Here is a 14,267-nt window from a genome sequence, read left to right as displayed (position 1 = left end):
GCTCTTCTTTGACTCTCCCCTTCTTTATTGGACTGTAGTCTCCTGCCCTGTTTTCTATGTAATGATTTGAGATATATTAACATACTACATCTCTCGGGGGCTATATGTGTGTATGTATTTATAGACCCACAATACATACATATTCCTGTTATACATTGATAGGTGTGTGAGTTGCAGAGAAGGTGCTTCCCTAGAATTGTAAAGGGAGTTTCCTCACCTCCAAATTCCCTCTAAATATACTGGTCTAATTCCTTCTCTTTCCCCAGGGTTGTCATAAGGTCTCAATGAGATAATGTGTGGTAGGACTCTAGAAATGTTTATTGTTATTGTTGGTTCTATTATTAATAGGCAGCCAGATGGCTCAGTGGATGGAGCCCCTGGCTTGGAATAAGGAAGGACTCGTCTTCCTAAGCTCAAATTCAGCCTCGGACACTTCCTTGCTATGTGTGTGACCTCAGGCAACCCTGTTCATCTTAGTTTCCTCATGTGTCAATGAGCTGGAGAAGGATACGGTAAACCACTCCGATGTCTTTGCCAAGAAAATCCCAGAGAGGATCCCAAAGAATTGCACACAACTGAAATAATTTCATTTTTATTATAATTAATCATTATTAATATTAATCATTACTAATATTAATATTTGCAATTACTTCTGTTAAATTGTTGAAAGAGAAAAAAAATCCAGGACTGTTTCTAAGTCATTAGTTTTGGGGTCATCTTCTTCCCCCATTCTGTTATATAAAGTGGAGGCTCATTCATTCAGCCTATTGGAACACTTCTAGGTGTCAGGCTCTGCTACGAAGCCTAAAGTGGAATGCCTTTTGTCATGGAACTCACATTCCAATATAAGGCACTATATAAATGTTCATTATTATTGTTACTAGTATGGAGGAGAAATAATATGCATAGAGAAGAGAAAATGTAACATTAATCAATATTACTAATGGTGTCCTCTATTCCGCGCCCTATGCTGGGAGTGTGGTCCAAAGCCTGCCCTTGAGGAGTTTACATTCTAAGGGGAAAATGTGGAAACAGATCAGCTTAGCCATAATGATTTGAGGAGGCCAGTGAAGGCATTATTGACCAAGGGAAGCAAGAGGGCCTTCCCTGAAGCGAGTCTTGGCTAGAGTCAGAGAGGTGGAGTTGGGGAGGGAATGTAGGAAATTGGTTTTCCAGCTTATAAAGAAAGGCCTGTCCATTCACTCCCTACTGGATGCATTTTGGTCCCAGGAATGTTGACCTTTGGGGTGTTAATTTGTTTTTCCATCTGTCCAATTCATTTAGGGTTGGTGTGACATGTTGGAGCACTGCCTTTCCTTTCTGTTGTCACACCCAATTCCGTTCATTCAATTGAGCCAGCATTTATTAAGCACCTGCGATTTGCACAAGCTAGGCTGGGGGGGTGAGGGGGGGGGGAGAGACACGACACACAGATGCTGCACCTTCTGGAAACATCTTCCTGGTCTGGATTTCCATTCCATAAAATGGGCATCTTTGAGAGGCCTGAAGACCTCTTCAAAAAGAAAGGCATCCTGAGTCAAATAAGCAATGTCTCTTCATGTTTTTAGTCTTTTTATAGCTCCACATAGAGATCTTTTCTCTTTTTTTCAGTGCCCTTGGGCCACTCCAAGAGTGGTTTCAAAGAGGAAATGTGTCTGTATGGCGATGAAACATCTTCCTTGTTGGGCCCCCTACCAGCCGTGACCTTTAGAAAGTCGATTGATGGAAAAGGATAGCTTCCAATCCCATAAATTGTGATTTTAATCATTCGTCATGATCATTAGAGGCTGAGGAGGAAATAGTCCCAATAATCCTCATGATCTTTAATAGAAGTTTAGGAGAAATTGGTCAGTGGCAGTGACTTGGGTTTTTTTTACTTTTTTTTATTTTTATTTTTAAAATACTTTTCCATGTTTCCATGATTCATGTTCTCTCCTTTCCTTCCTTCTTCCCTCCCAGAGCTGAAAAGTGATTTTTCATGGTTTTCTTCTGCGTTTCCGCTCCCACAGTTCTTTCTCTAGATGTGGATAGTCTTCTTTCTCATGAGTTCTTCAGGATTGTTCAGGATCATTGCATTGCTATTGTGACTTGTTTTAAATCAATATTATAAAACCATTGAAAGGCAGTTTGAGAGAGTGAGTGTATTCCCAGATCTGGAGTTAGGAAGACTTGGGTTCAAAAATATACCTCCCCATACCTGCTGGCTGAATGACTGGGAAGGTGGGTGCTCTTTTTAGCTTCCTTTTGCAGGGGAGGAAACAGAGACTTCCCACATTGGGTGTCTTGCCCAGGGTCCCATCACTAGGAAGTGTTTGAGGCTGGATTTAAATTCAGGGTGTCCTGACTCCTGGAATGGTACTCTATCCCAAAAGGGAATAATAATAATGATGATGATGATGATGATGATGATGATAATAACTGCCACAATAATGTAATAATAATAGTAACAACAGTAAAAACAATTGGCACGAATACAGCATTTTTGGTTTGTCGGGTTTTACATGTTGCCTCATTCATCCTCACAGCTACCTGGAGAGGAGGTGCTGTGGTTCCCCTATTTGACAGTTGAGGAAACTGAGACCCAGAGAGGTCTGCGGTGTGCTTCTTCCCTTGTGACCTCTGGAGCGCCTGCCCGTGGAGAATTCTCTCGCTTGGCTGGCGGTTTTCCAGGGTCTGCTCCCAAACTGAAAAGGTGGACGGAGGCCCGTTTCCTGGGGTGGCCCTCGGCTCTCCCGACACCAGTATTTTCCCCAGTATTTTCCCCTCCGCTAGAGCTCTTCCCTGGCCACTTCCTGCTTATCTTGTCCAGCTTAGAGGAGGTGCTGACTTCTCCTTCCCGGGCTGGCTCTGGGTCCGAGGGAGGGGTGTTCAGCGGGCTGTCCTGATGTTCACTTCAGGCAGAGGGGAGGTTCTGGTGTGGGGGTTCCGTTCTTTTCGGGCTGAAGTTCCACTCGGATTTTATAGGCTCAGGTGCCTCCAGCGGCTCTTCCCTTCTCAGCTCATTTCACAGATGAAGACCCAGAGGCCAGCGGGGGAGGGGCCTTGTCCAGGCTCTCCCAGTGGGTGTCGGCCGCTGGGGGGGGGGAGCACAGGTGCTTCTGGGGCTGCCTGGGGGGACCCCAGTGAGAGAATTCTCCCCCGTGGGTGCTCCTGGATGGGGGGGACCCAGTTCAGGCCTGGCCCAAAGGCCCCAGAGCCCAGCAGCAGAGCCTTGGCTAGGCAGAGGGGAATCTTCCTCTCCTGATGATTCTCTCCCAGTGTGTGCACACGAGAGGTCCCTGGCACTGAGCCCAGACCTGAGCCAGATGGAGGGCGGGGCTTTGCAAAGGGGCGGCGCCTCCTGAGGGGAGGGAGGGGTCAGGAAAGCGGCCCGCCTTTCACGCCTCTCCATCTGCCCTTTCTCTTTGAATAGAATTGGGGGTTCTGGCCAAGCAGTACATCGACCAGGGCCTCTTGATTCCGGATCACGTGATCACGCGGCTCATGGTGTCCGAACTGGAGTCCAGACGGGTCCAGCCGTGGCTGCTTGACGGTAAGTGGGGCAGGTGGGGGGGGGGGCGTCCTTTGCCTCAGCAATCTGAGGGTTCTGCATCTCACTGGGTAAGGGGCCCACAGTGCCAGGGCCTCTGGGCTACTCGCCCCCTCCAGAGCCTCTTCAGACCCCGGCTCCGGCCCAGGGAGCAGAGGCCTGCGAGGGTCGAGCCAGCCTCCCCCGCCCTCCGCCATGGTCCGCGCTCCTGTCCCTGCTCTTTGTGTGCCAGCTTCCTCATTGGAGCCAGAGCTCTCAGGGCAGGGCAGGACAGGGCCAGGGCTCTGCCTTTGCTCTGTGCCCACCCTGGGCCTGGCACACAGCAGGAGCTCCCCGGGGCCTTTCCTCTGTGCCCACCCTGGGCCTGGCACACAGTGGGAGCTCCTTGGGGTCTTTCCTCTGTGCCCACCCTGGGCCTGGCACACAGCGGGAGCTCCCCGGGGCCTTTCTTCTGTGCCCACCCTGGGCCTGGCACACAGCGGGAGCTCCCTGGGGCCTTTCCTCTGTGCCCACCCTGGGCCTGGCACACAGTGGGAGCTCCTTGGGGTCTTTCCTCTGTGCCCATCCTGGGGCCTGGCACACAGCAGGAGCTCCCCAGGGTCTTTCCTCTGTGCCCACCCTGGGCCTGGCACACAGCAGGAGCTCCCCGGGGCCTTTCCTCTGTGCTCACCCTGGGCCTGGCACACAGTGGGAGCTCCCCGGGGCCTTTCCTCTGTGCCCACCCTGGGCCTGGCACACAGCGGGAGCTCCCTGGGGCCTTTCCTCTGTGCCCACCCTGGGCCTGGCACACAGTGGGAGCTCCTTGGGGTCTTTCCTCTGTGCCCATCCTGGGGCCTGGCACACAGCAGGAGCTCCCCAGGGTCTTTCCTCTGTGCCCACCCTGGGCCTGGCACACAGCAGGAGCTCCCCGGGGCCTTTCCTCTGTGCTCACCCTGGGCCTGGCACACAGTGGGAGCTCCCCGGGGCCTTTCCTCTGTGCCCACCCTGGGCCTGGCACACAGTGGGAGCTCCCTGGGGCCTTTCCTCTGTGCCCACCCTGGGCCTGGCACACGGTGGGAGAGCCTGCGTAGGTGGCCTCGACCTCCGTGGCTCCATCCTTCGTGAGATGACCTTTCAGGCCTGGTCGGCAGAGCCTGCGGCCCTGCAAGGACAATCTGCTCCAACCAATCACCCGACTGTGGGCTAAATTTATAGAATATCTTTATGAAGCTGGTTTGTGAAGGATCCAGGAGACATCAGTAGGAGGAATGCTTGATGTGGAGCCGAAATCAACACATGAAACCCTTCATGACGGCCACCAAGACAACAATGACCGGCGCCCGCCTTCGAGGGGCTCCTGGATCCTGTTTATAGAAAACACTCGCGATAGAGCCAGACCTGGTGTCAGGAGGTCCTGGGTTCTGACTTCCCAGCCGGGTGACCCTGCCCAAGTCACCTAAGCCCCGGCCTAGCCTGCCTGCTCTTCTGCCCTGAAACAAATAGAAGGGAAGAGTTAAATGTCGGGCTGGGATCAGTGACGTCAGCGGGAGAGGGAATGCCCCCGAGAAAGCGCCTTCTGAAAGAGCAGGTGATGGTCTCTGGGGAAGTTCCTTATGGCATTAAATGTTATCCCCCTCCCCCCCCAATCGCATGTAAAAAGTTCCCAATACTTTTCAAAGACCGCCGAGTCTTCCGTTCTCTCCCTCCTCCCCAGCCCTGCATCCTCTCAAGAGGATTAGTGACCTCATACAGATTTTACACGTGCAACTGTGGAAAACACGTTTCCGTATTAATTCTTTTATGGAAGGAAATTCCAATAGAAAATTAAGAAAGTGGACAAAGTTAGCTTTGGCCCAGATCCAGCCTCATCAGGTCTTTCCCAGGACGCCGATGGCTTGTTTGTCAGCCTTTGCGGTAGTTTTGGGCCTCCGTGATTCTCAGCTGTTCTCGTGCAGGGATGCAGGGATGCAGGGATGCAGGGATGCAGGGATGCAGGGATGCTGGGATGCTGGGATGCTGCCCTGGGTACCGCATCCTTCTGCTTCTGTGCATTTTACTCTGCTTCAGTTCATGTTGGTCCTCCCGGGTGCCTCTGAGCCCTTCCATCGCTGTCATAGACTAGCTCTTAGCGATTCTCCTATCCCCCCCCCCCCCCCCCCCCAGCCCTTTGGACGTAGGTCCAAATTGCTCTCCTGAACTGCTGAATCTGTGTACGACTCTCCCAACGGTGTGCTTGTGTCCCAGCTTTCTCAAGGTGGTCTCTTTTGAAGCGTTTATTAAACAGCTCATATTAATTGTAAGCGAAAAAGGGCCTTGGGCTTCTGGTCCAAGTGGGCTGGCTTTGAGGGGAGGCGCTGTTCGAGGTGCTGACCCAGGCATTTGCTGCAGCCTCGGTTCCTTTCATGGCTTTTTGGTCCCAGGACAAAGGTCAGAGGGAAGAAGTGGAGGGGGCGGTGGGGCCATCCTGGTGTGATCCAGTGAGAAAAGGACTGCATGTGAAGTCAAGATGATTAATAACAGGAAGAGGCAGCATTCAAGGTTTCCAGAGCCCTTTAAAGGTCTCATTGGGTCGTCTCAATGACCCTGTGAGGTGACGGACCTGGTCTTCTCTTCCCCATTTTGCAGATGAGGAAACTAAGGCAGCACAAGTTTAGTGACTTGCCCCAGGGCAACAGTAATTGTCTAAATCAAGATCTGAAATACAAAACTTGCCTCTCCATCCCGTGCTTAGTCCCTTCTGCCACTTGGCTATCTCTCGTGATAAGGTGAGGGCTGGAAGGGACCTCAGAGGTCTTCTAGCCCACCTTCATTTTACAGAGAGGGAAACTGAGGCTAGAGGAGTTAACCGATTGGCTCAAGGTCACCCTGGTGGTGTCAGAAGATTTAGGAGCTTCTCCTGGGCCTGAGCTCTTGGGGAGGTCGCCGTACCCCCGAACGTCGTGCCTCTCCTCTGTACAATGGACGAGGTTGGTTGGGCGAGGTGCCCGCTGAGCCTCTCTAGCCCTAATTTCCATCTAGTTCTCCAAGGACCAGACCTGTAGCTCCACCCTCTACCAGCTTGTTTCTCAGCGAGCTGAGGCGTCCCTGGAGCGGAGGAAATGCCGGGCTGTTAGCGTCTGTGTCCTCCGTGCTTGGCACAGAGCTTGGCACGCACTAGGGACTTGCAGAAGGCTTTTTCTTCAGCCACGGATCAGTCTGGCAGAGCTCGCCAGCCAGAGAAGTTCGAGGCATTTAGACGGCTTTTGGAATCCATCACCGAGTCTTTGAGCACCTCCCAGGTGTCGGGCGCTGTGCTCAACGGGAGGCTGCGGAAGGAGGCAGAGCCAGTCCCTGCTGCGGAGGGGCTCACGGGGAGCCGTGCGGAGGCATCCCGCCCCGAGTGCGGCCTCCACCCAGGCAGGACTGGAGATCCCTGCCGAGGGCAGGAGGAGGCCAGGCGAGCCTCCCACACCAGGGACAGAGACGGGCCCGAGAGGAAGGACGACTGAGGGGACGAGGGCCTGGGGCAGGGCGCCGTGGGGCCAGAGACGGGCGGATGGACAGCAGGACACCTGCGAAGTGAGCCTGGACGACGGGGAGGCCGGATTGGACGTCCTCGTCCACGGGAGCGTGCGGGGAGCAGCCGACGCTTGCAGAGGGCGCAAACGCCGGGCAGACATGTTGTCTTGCTGTGACTTTGGGCAAGTCTCTTGACTTCTCCACCTCAGCTTCCTCACCGGTAAAATGGGACTAATGAACAGCGGTGGCAGCCGAGGCTGCTTCTGCCTCCCAACTGATGACCTTCTAACTAGCTGGCCTCTACGGGTCCCTCTGGCTCCAAATCTGCCTGTCTGTCTGTCTGCCTGCACGTCCGTCCCTCGTGTTTGACTCTCCATTCATCCCCCGTCTGCACTCTAAAGCCAGGCTTTCTGCTTCTCCGCCCGCCTCTTACTGTTCGTCGGCCCTCCTGGCGTCTCCGATCTCTCCGTCCACTGTCTGCGCCTCTCCTTTGTCCGTCCGTCCCCGTTTCTCATCCGCTCATCGTGGCTGTCCATCTGGGTCTGCCCGGCCCCCCTTGGCGATCGTCTCCCCCACGTCGCCTCTCTGGCCGCATCCCCGAGGGCTGGCCCTGTGCGTAGAGGCCGTCTCTCCGGACACGTCCAGGCTCGGGTTCGGATGTGGCTGGCACGGGCGTGTCGGCGCAGTTCGCTGGCTCACAACCTGCGCTGCAGATACGTGGGGACGTGCCTATCGGGGGCGCGCAGGCTCCGGCCTGGCCACGGCCGCCTCGTCTTGGAGGCCCGGCTGGGCTTCTGTGCCCGCTCCGGGCCGAGGGGAGGGAGGGCAGGAGAGAAGAGCTTCCTTCCACCAGATGGGGCCTGGGAAGGTGCCCTTCTGGCCTCTCCTCTCCCGCAGCCTGGCCGGGGGCAGGGGGCGATCGGGACCAAGGGCTGCCCCGGGAAGAGCAGAGCCTCCGGAGCAGCTCCCCGAGGAGGAGAGGGCAGCAGCGGGCTGACGGAAAGGCCCTTCCTAGGCACCTGCCGTGTGCGGCCCTGGGCAGGTGGGGAGAGAGTAACGAGGGAGCCCTCCGGCACGTAGGGGGTGGGAAAGGCTTCCTGGAGGAGGTGGGCCTTCAGGGGGCAGGTGAGGAGGGCTCTAGGAACAGCAGTGAGGCGAGAGGCAGGGCCGCGGGCCTGAAGAAGGGGGCCGAGGTGCCAGAAAGCAGGAAAGGCGGGGCTGGGGCCCAACTTGGGAAGCGTTTTGCAAGCTTTTTGTTTCTTTTTCATCTGATTCTGGTGGTGGCTGGGAGCTACTGGAGTTTCTTGAGGAGGGGGACGTTTAGACCCGTGTCCTGAGTGGCAGAACGGAAGATGGGCTGGAGTAGAGACTCAGGCAGAACCCCCAGGCAGGCTGTGGCAGGAGTGAGCGAGTGAGTGAGGTGGCTAGGGTCTAAAACCAGGGTGGGGGTGGGGAGAAGGGGACATCCTGAGTTCAAATCCAGTTTCAGCCACTTAGAGACTGTATAACCATCAGCACGTGATTTAACCTCTGCCTCAATTTCCTTTCCTATAAAATGGGTATATTAATAATGCCTACCATTCAGGATTGTTTAAGGATGAAATGATTGCTATTCCATTCTGGAATTTCCCACTGAATGGAAGTCAAGCCCATAGTTTGTACTCTGTTCTTTTCCATTTTTTTGAGAGCTGGAGCATTTGTCCTTTTCAAAAAAATTTTTTTTGTATTCAGTGTTCAGGTAGTGTTGAGAATGGGCCCATAATCTTTTCTGCAGAGTTCTTTCAGGGCCCAATAATGTGGCTTCTCTGGGTTGGGTGACTTAAATTCAAGGACATTTGGACCCTCTTCTGGAGGATCTTTTTGTCTTAAAAAAAAATCCTCATCCTCCATCAATACTGTGTACTGATTCCAAGGCATAAGAGCAGCAAGGGCTAGGCAATGGGGGCTAATGACTTGCCCAGGGTCACGTAGCCAAGAAGTGTCTGAGACCCGATTGGACCCCAGCACCTCCCATCTCCGTGCCTGGCTCTCTGTCTACTGAGCCACCTTGCTGTGGCTCTGTCATTTCTGCACAAGTTCAGAGTTCATCTTCATGGATAAGCTGAGGCCAAACAAGAATTAAAGAGCTTTGCTTTCTCTTTTCTGTCATTTATCATTCCTGCTCCTTCTGTGATCTTCCCTTTACGTGCACAACAGGTCAGAGAATTTTATTCCATGAACTTGGAAAACTTGCATTTTGCACAGAATGAGCACCTCGGACGAGGAAGCGGCCAGCTCGGATCCCTCCTGAGCGTCTGGCCTTCAAGCTCCAGAGGCCGTTAAGACAAATGAGTGTTCACGGCATAATCGGTTCCATCCATTTATAGGCCAACATCATGTAACACAAATTTGGGAATCGTGTGAAAATCCCAGAAGGGACGCACAGGAAACAGTCATAAAAAAAAGAAAAGAACATTTATCGTGTCTCCCGACGTGATGCTGCGCGTCTCTATGATAGGACACGATCCATGGGCTGAGTATCCACCATGACTACTAAACTTACGTTCTAATGAATCCTTGATGACCATATTAAATTCGGGAAGGACTTGTAGGTTCAGGAACAAGGGCCGAAGGAAGCCTCACAAACTGATCCTTACAACAGTTACGAGTCATTCCCCAATAGAAAAGTCGTCAAAGGACACAAATAAACATTTCCCCAAACTACTTACAACCTTTGGCCGTCACTCGAGAGAAAAGCAAATGAGGACGCCACCGAGGCCTCATTGGAAAATCATGGAAGATGGTGGAGGCATCGTTCTGATGCGGGTGCGTGGCCACTTGTCCGTCTCTCTTCCTCCTCCGCCTCTTCTCTTGGGTCCTCTCGTGCAGAGCGATGAGCATCCCCCCAGGCTCTCATCTTCCTTCTCTCCATGCTCCCATCCAAGGATTTCCTCACTTCCCCTGAGTTCTCTAAGAACCTGCTGAGGAAAAGTCCAAGACCTCCAGGAATGGGTCTCCCACTGCCGACTGGACATTGCCAGCCGAACCTGTCCAAAATGAATCTCTTACCACATTTTGCTTCTCAATCTGCCTATTTCTTCAAAGGACATCCGTCTCCGTCCAGTTCCCCACTCCTCCATCCATGTGTCCATTCCTGCCCACCGGCCTGCGTCTCCTCCTCCCTTCTCCAGTCCTTGGCCACGGCAGTTTTGACAACCAAAGGATCACATTCGGCTGCTTTGGTTGCTTTGTCCAATGGCAAACTGGGAAGGTTTTGGTTTCGCAGTGAATTGATGGCAGAGTTCTCAAGATGGGGCTAATTCTTGCCGCAATATTATCTGCAATTGGAAATCTAGGAAATTGTTTGCCATCAGATCAGTAGCGACAGAAAACAACAAGGTGGTGGATTCAAGAGACGGTGTGGATATGAAAATGAAGAGATTTGGCAGCCAACCACCTGGGGAGAGAAGGGGGGACGAGAAGTTAAACGTGGCCCCAAGACGGAGACGCTGAGGAATTAGAATCCCACGTATTGGTTCGAGCCCTTCTGTTTTTAAGCGAGACTTTGTATGCTTCATAGTTCTGTGTGCATTTTATGATTTAAGAAATTCTTTGTCAGAAGCACAGGTTTTTCAGTTTGGTTTTGCTGATTTTTGCATCTCATTTTCTCTGAGAAAGTTGTTTTGCCAGCATATATGTTGTTTCAGTGCATGGATGCAGCGAAAGCCTTTGTACAAAATTAGAGTGGTTTCTTTTTTCTTCTTTTCCATCAGTAACAGTACTTGTGGATCCCGGTGTTTGGGGCCACACAGAACCCTTCCTTTTGCAAAAGTTATTGTCAGGGTCAGATGGCCAACCGTTGGGGCTGGACGGGAGGATTTTTTGCTGATCCGCTTCCTTGGGCGTCATTTTCTTCCTCTGTGAGAGAAACGGGTGGATGAAGTGGACCTCCAAAGACCTCTCTAGCCCTGGACATGATGAGTCAGGGAGGCTTAAACAAACATTTGGTCGTGGATAGACTTGCAGTAGGGAGAGAAGGGCTGCCGGCCCAATGGAAAAGTGGAGATTCTCAGGGCAATAGAGAGCGTTGGCAGTGGTGCGTGCGTGCATCTGTTGACATCTGGGATCCACTGTTACTTGGCATGTTCTTTAGCTTCTGCTAATTAGAAATTAGAGTTGTCAAAACATGACCAATTCAGGTGTCTGCGAGGAGGCTGTCAGAATAAAAGTCCAGCCAGGAGGAACTGAGGACCGAGGAGAGCCCTGGTGCCTCTGGGTCAGGGAGGAAGAACTGGCAGAGCTCTCATAAGGACAGCCACAATTTATCTTTTAAATAATAAGTGGCTTCTGTACACCCATCTTGGTAATTTCTAGAAATGCCCCCCAATTCCTTTGGACAAAACAGTTAAAGCAGAGATGTGGGGTTCGGGTCGTCCTCCCCCCTCTGCTGAGAGGATTCCTTCTTTTTCTTCCAGAATCACTGCTTTTCCCTTCCTGGTGGAGCCATTCTGTATCAGGTTCTTCTTCTCTGCTTTCTTTGCTTTGCATCAGTACGTGGAAACTTCTTGTGGGTCCTGGAATCCCACGTATTTGTCCAAGTTCTTCAGGAGTTTTTCAGGTTCACAAACTTTACTGTTGCAGAGACTGTGCTAAGCAGTAGCGTGTAAAGAAAGGCAAACCCCCGAAATAACTCCAAGCCCTGCTCCCAGAGGCCTAGTCTAATGGGGGCACAACATGAAGCAGCCGTGTTTTAAACCAGAGATGATCGTAGGAGGGCACCCACCGTCCTCTACCCTTAAACGGTGCAAGAGAGATTTCTTTAGGAAGAGGTCTTTTCCTGGTGCCTCCCAGCTGGTTTCTCCCTTTTCTCAAAATACTCAGTATTTATTTTGTCCATACTTACCCATGTATGTTGTTTTTTTTTTTAACCCTCACCTTCTGTCTTAGAATCAATGCTGACTATTGGCTCTAAGGCAGAAGAGTGGTAAAGGCTAGGCAATGGGGGTCAAGTGACTTGCCCAGGGTCACACAGCTAGGAAGTGTCTGAGACTAGATTTGAACTCGGGACCTCCGGCCTCTGGGCCTGACTCTCCATCCACTGAGCCACCCCGTTGTCCCCTCCCATGGTTGTGTTTTTTTTTTTAATAGACTGCAGGGCCCTTGAGGGTAAGTGCAGTTTATACCATTAATGTCTTTGGATCCCAGGAGAGCCTAGCACACCGTAGTCATTTAATTATTGCCTGCTTGTTTTCCATATTCCATTCTTACTTCACAGCCTGGCGAGCCAGTCCTCAAAGGCCGTCCATTTCTCCCCACCCCACGTTCTTTGTGCCCTGAGAGTCTGGGGAGAGCCCCTTTTCTGCCTCTGCCTGCACGAGGGCTTGTGTCCTGGGGACTCCTTTCTGGAGTCAGAGGCCACAGTTTAGGCGCTCCTCTTGCATGATTCCGGCCTGAAATCCCAAAGGTTTGTGATGACGTTACTCATCGGACTGGATGGCCGCTCTTCATGGCGTTTGGGGCCAGACGCAGCCTGAGCTTTCCGAAGAGACCTGCGCTTGAAGGGCACCTTCCGTTTCCATCCGGTCAGGCCCTTGTTTTCCTGTCCTGGGATGCAGTGGAGGGCCCTGGCCGCGCTCCCTCTCCCTGCAGTGAATGCTCTCCCAATGACAAAAACAGAAGCGTTTTCATTCCCTCTTTCCCCTCCATTGTCCTGACTTGTTGCTGGGGCAGCCTTGAAGCTCTTGGCATTGGCGGGTCTCAGGGATGCCAAGGCCAGAAGGCTTCGCTCAGAGAGGAAAGACCCGAGCCAAGAAATCGCTCCATGGAGATGCGGGAAGTGGACACCTCTCGGGACCAAGGACACAGCTTTAGGATTTGCAAGATGGCTCCTATAGGGGAACCTTATTTCAGCCTCGCCACAGAACCACAAAGTGGGCCCCAAGATGATCCGTCTCAGTGTTGCAGATGAGGAGACCCAGAGAGGTCACGTATTTTTTCCAGTGATCAAATAGGTACTCCATTTTGGAAGGCAAGTCAACCAGAATCTTTTAATTACCTACTGTGTGCTGGTCACTTGGCTAAATACTGGGAGTACCAAGGGATAGATGCTCACAGGCCACTGTCGGGAGACAACCTACTCACAATCACTGTATCCAAGTATCCTATCATAAATGGGATAATTTGGAGAGAAGTCTCAATGAAAACTCCCTTCTACAGAAAGTCTCCCGAGCCCCTCTCAATTCCAGTTCTTTTATTTTCTGTTAATTTTATTTAATTTCTATTTATCCTATTTATATAAGCATTTCTTATTTAACCTATTTAAATATTTCTTATTTATCTTACATATAGCCTGCTTGGCTATATATTTATTTGTCTTCTCCATTAGATTGAAAACTCCATGAAGGCAGGCACTGTCTTTTTTTCCCCTATCCCTAGCTCAGCACAGGGCCTGGCACAGGAGAAACCCCCTAATAGATGTTTTCTGAATGAAGAGAAGGTATGGAGGTCAATACTACAGATGTGGCCTTCCCCAGTTTGGAAGACCATGAAGGCCAAATGACTCGATTCCCTTCATGCACTGGAAACAGACATGGAGCCCAGCTCTCCCTCTCTTAGTCCAAAAATGATCCCCCACCCCCACCCCCAGCATGGCCTTTGAAACCATTTGCTTGCATTCAGTGACTGTCCGTATGATGTATGCAGGAAGTAGATCTCCAGGGTTCATGGGGTGGGTGGCAGCCATTGGGATAGCCAGCCTTGGAGGCACATCATGGCATCATGGAGTTGACTTCTGAGGGCTGCGGTTCGAATCCTGGCTGTTCCTCGCTTCTTTTAAGATCAGGGCTCATTCAGCAGCTCAGATCAGGCCACTATTAGGCATCTCCAGGCCAAGCATCCAGACTTCCTCTGGCACACATTGGCTGCATAACCACAGGCAAGTCACTGGGTCCCTGTCAGTGTCTGGCAGGGGGGCGGTTCTGGGAGGCCAGAAATTACAGGAAAGAATGCCTCAATGGGGCTCGTTGGCTCTCTGTGCCGTCGACTCCTTATACCAGGGAAATCACTTGTCCTGAGCAAAAGGGGGAAAGAGGCAGGACCCAGGGCTTCTTCTCTGCCACCTCTGTGGTCCTTCATTTCCTCATCTGCACCGAGTGGCCTGGATGGCCCCTTCCAGTCCCAGATCCCATCAGGAGTGGCTTGTTGGCAGGGGAACAATGAAGGCTCTTCTGTGCCCAGTAGTTAAGAGGCTTTTCCTCTCTGCAGTCTATGTGCCCCACCATGC

At 52.1% G+C, this 14,267-nt stretch overlaps 1 protein-coding gene across 4 annotated transcripts in view; it reads left to right on the top strand.

Annotated features, from left to right (window-relative positions):
- AK4 (adenylate kinase 4) overlaps positions 1-14,267 on the top strand; it is a 50,830-nt gene that overhangs the window by 25,804 nt on the left and 10,759 nt on the right. For all 4 annotated transcript variants that reach the window (XM_007480461.3, XM_007480456.3, XM_007480460.3 and 1 more), the window contains one exon: positions 3,413-3,532. In XM_007480461.3, coding sequence (XP_007480523.1) covers positions 3,413-3,532 — 120 coding nt within the window. The remainder of the gene's footprint in view (positions 1-3,412; positions 3,533-14,267) is intronic.

Source organism: Monodelphis domestica, chromosome 2, assembly GCF_027887165.1.
Source record: "Monodelphis domestica isolate mMonDom1 chromosome 2, mMonDom1.pri, whole genome shotgun sequence".
Classification (NCBI taxonomy): domain Eukaryota; kingdom Metazoa; phylum Chordata; class Mammalia; order Didelphimorphia; family Didelphidae; genus Monodelphis; species Monodelphis domestica.
This window is presented reverse-complemented; position numbering and strand designations above follow the sequence as displayed.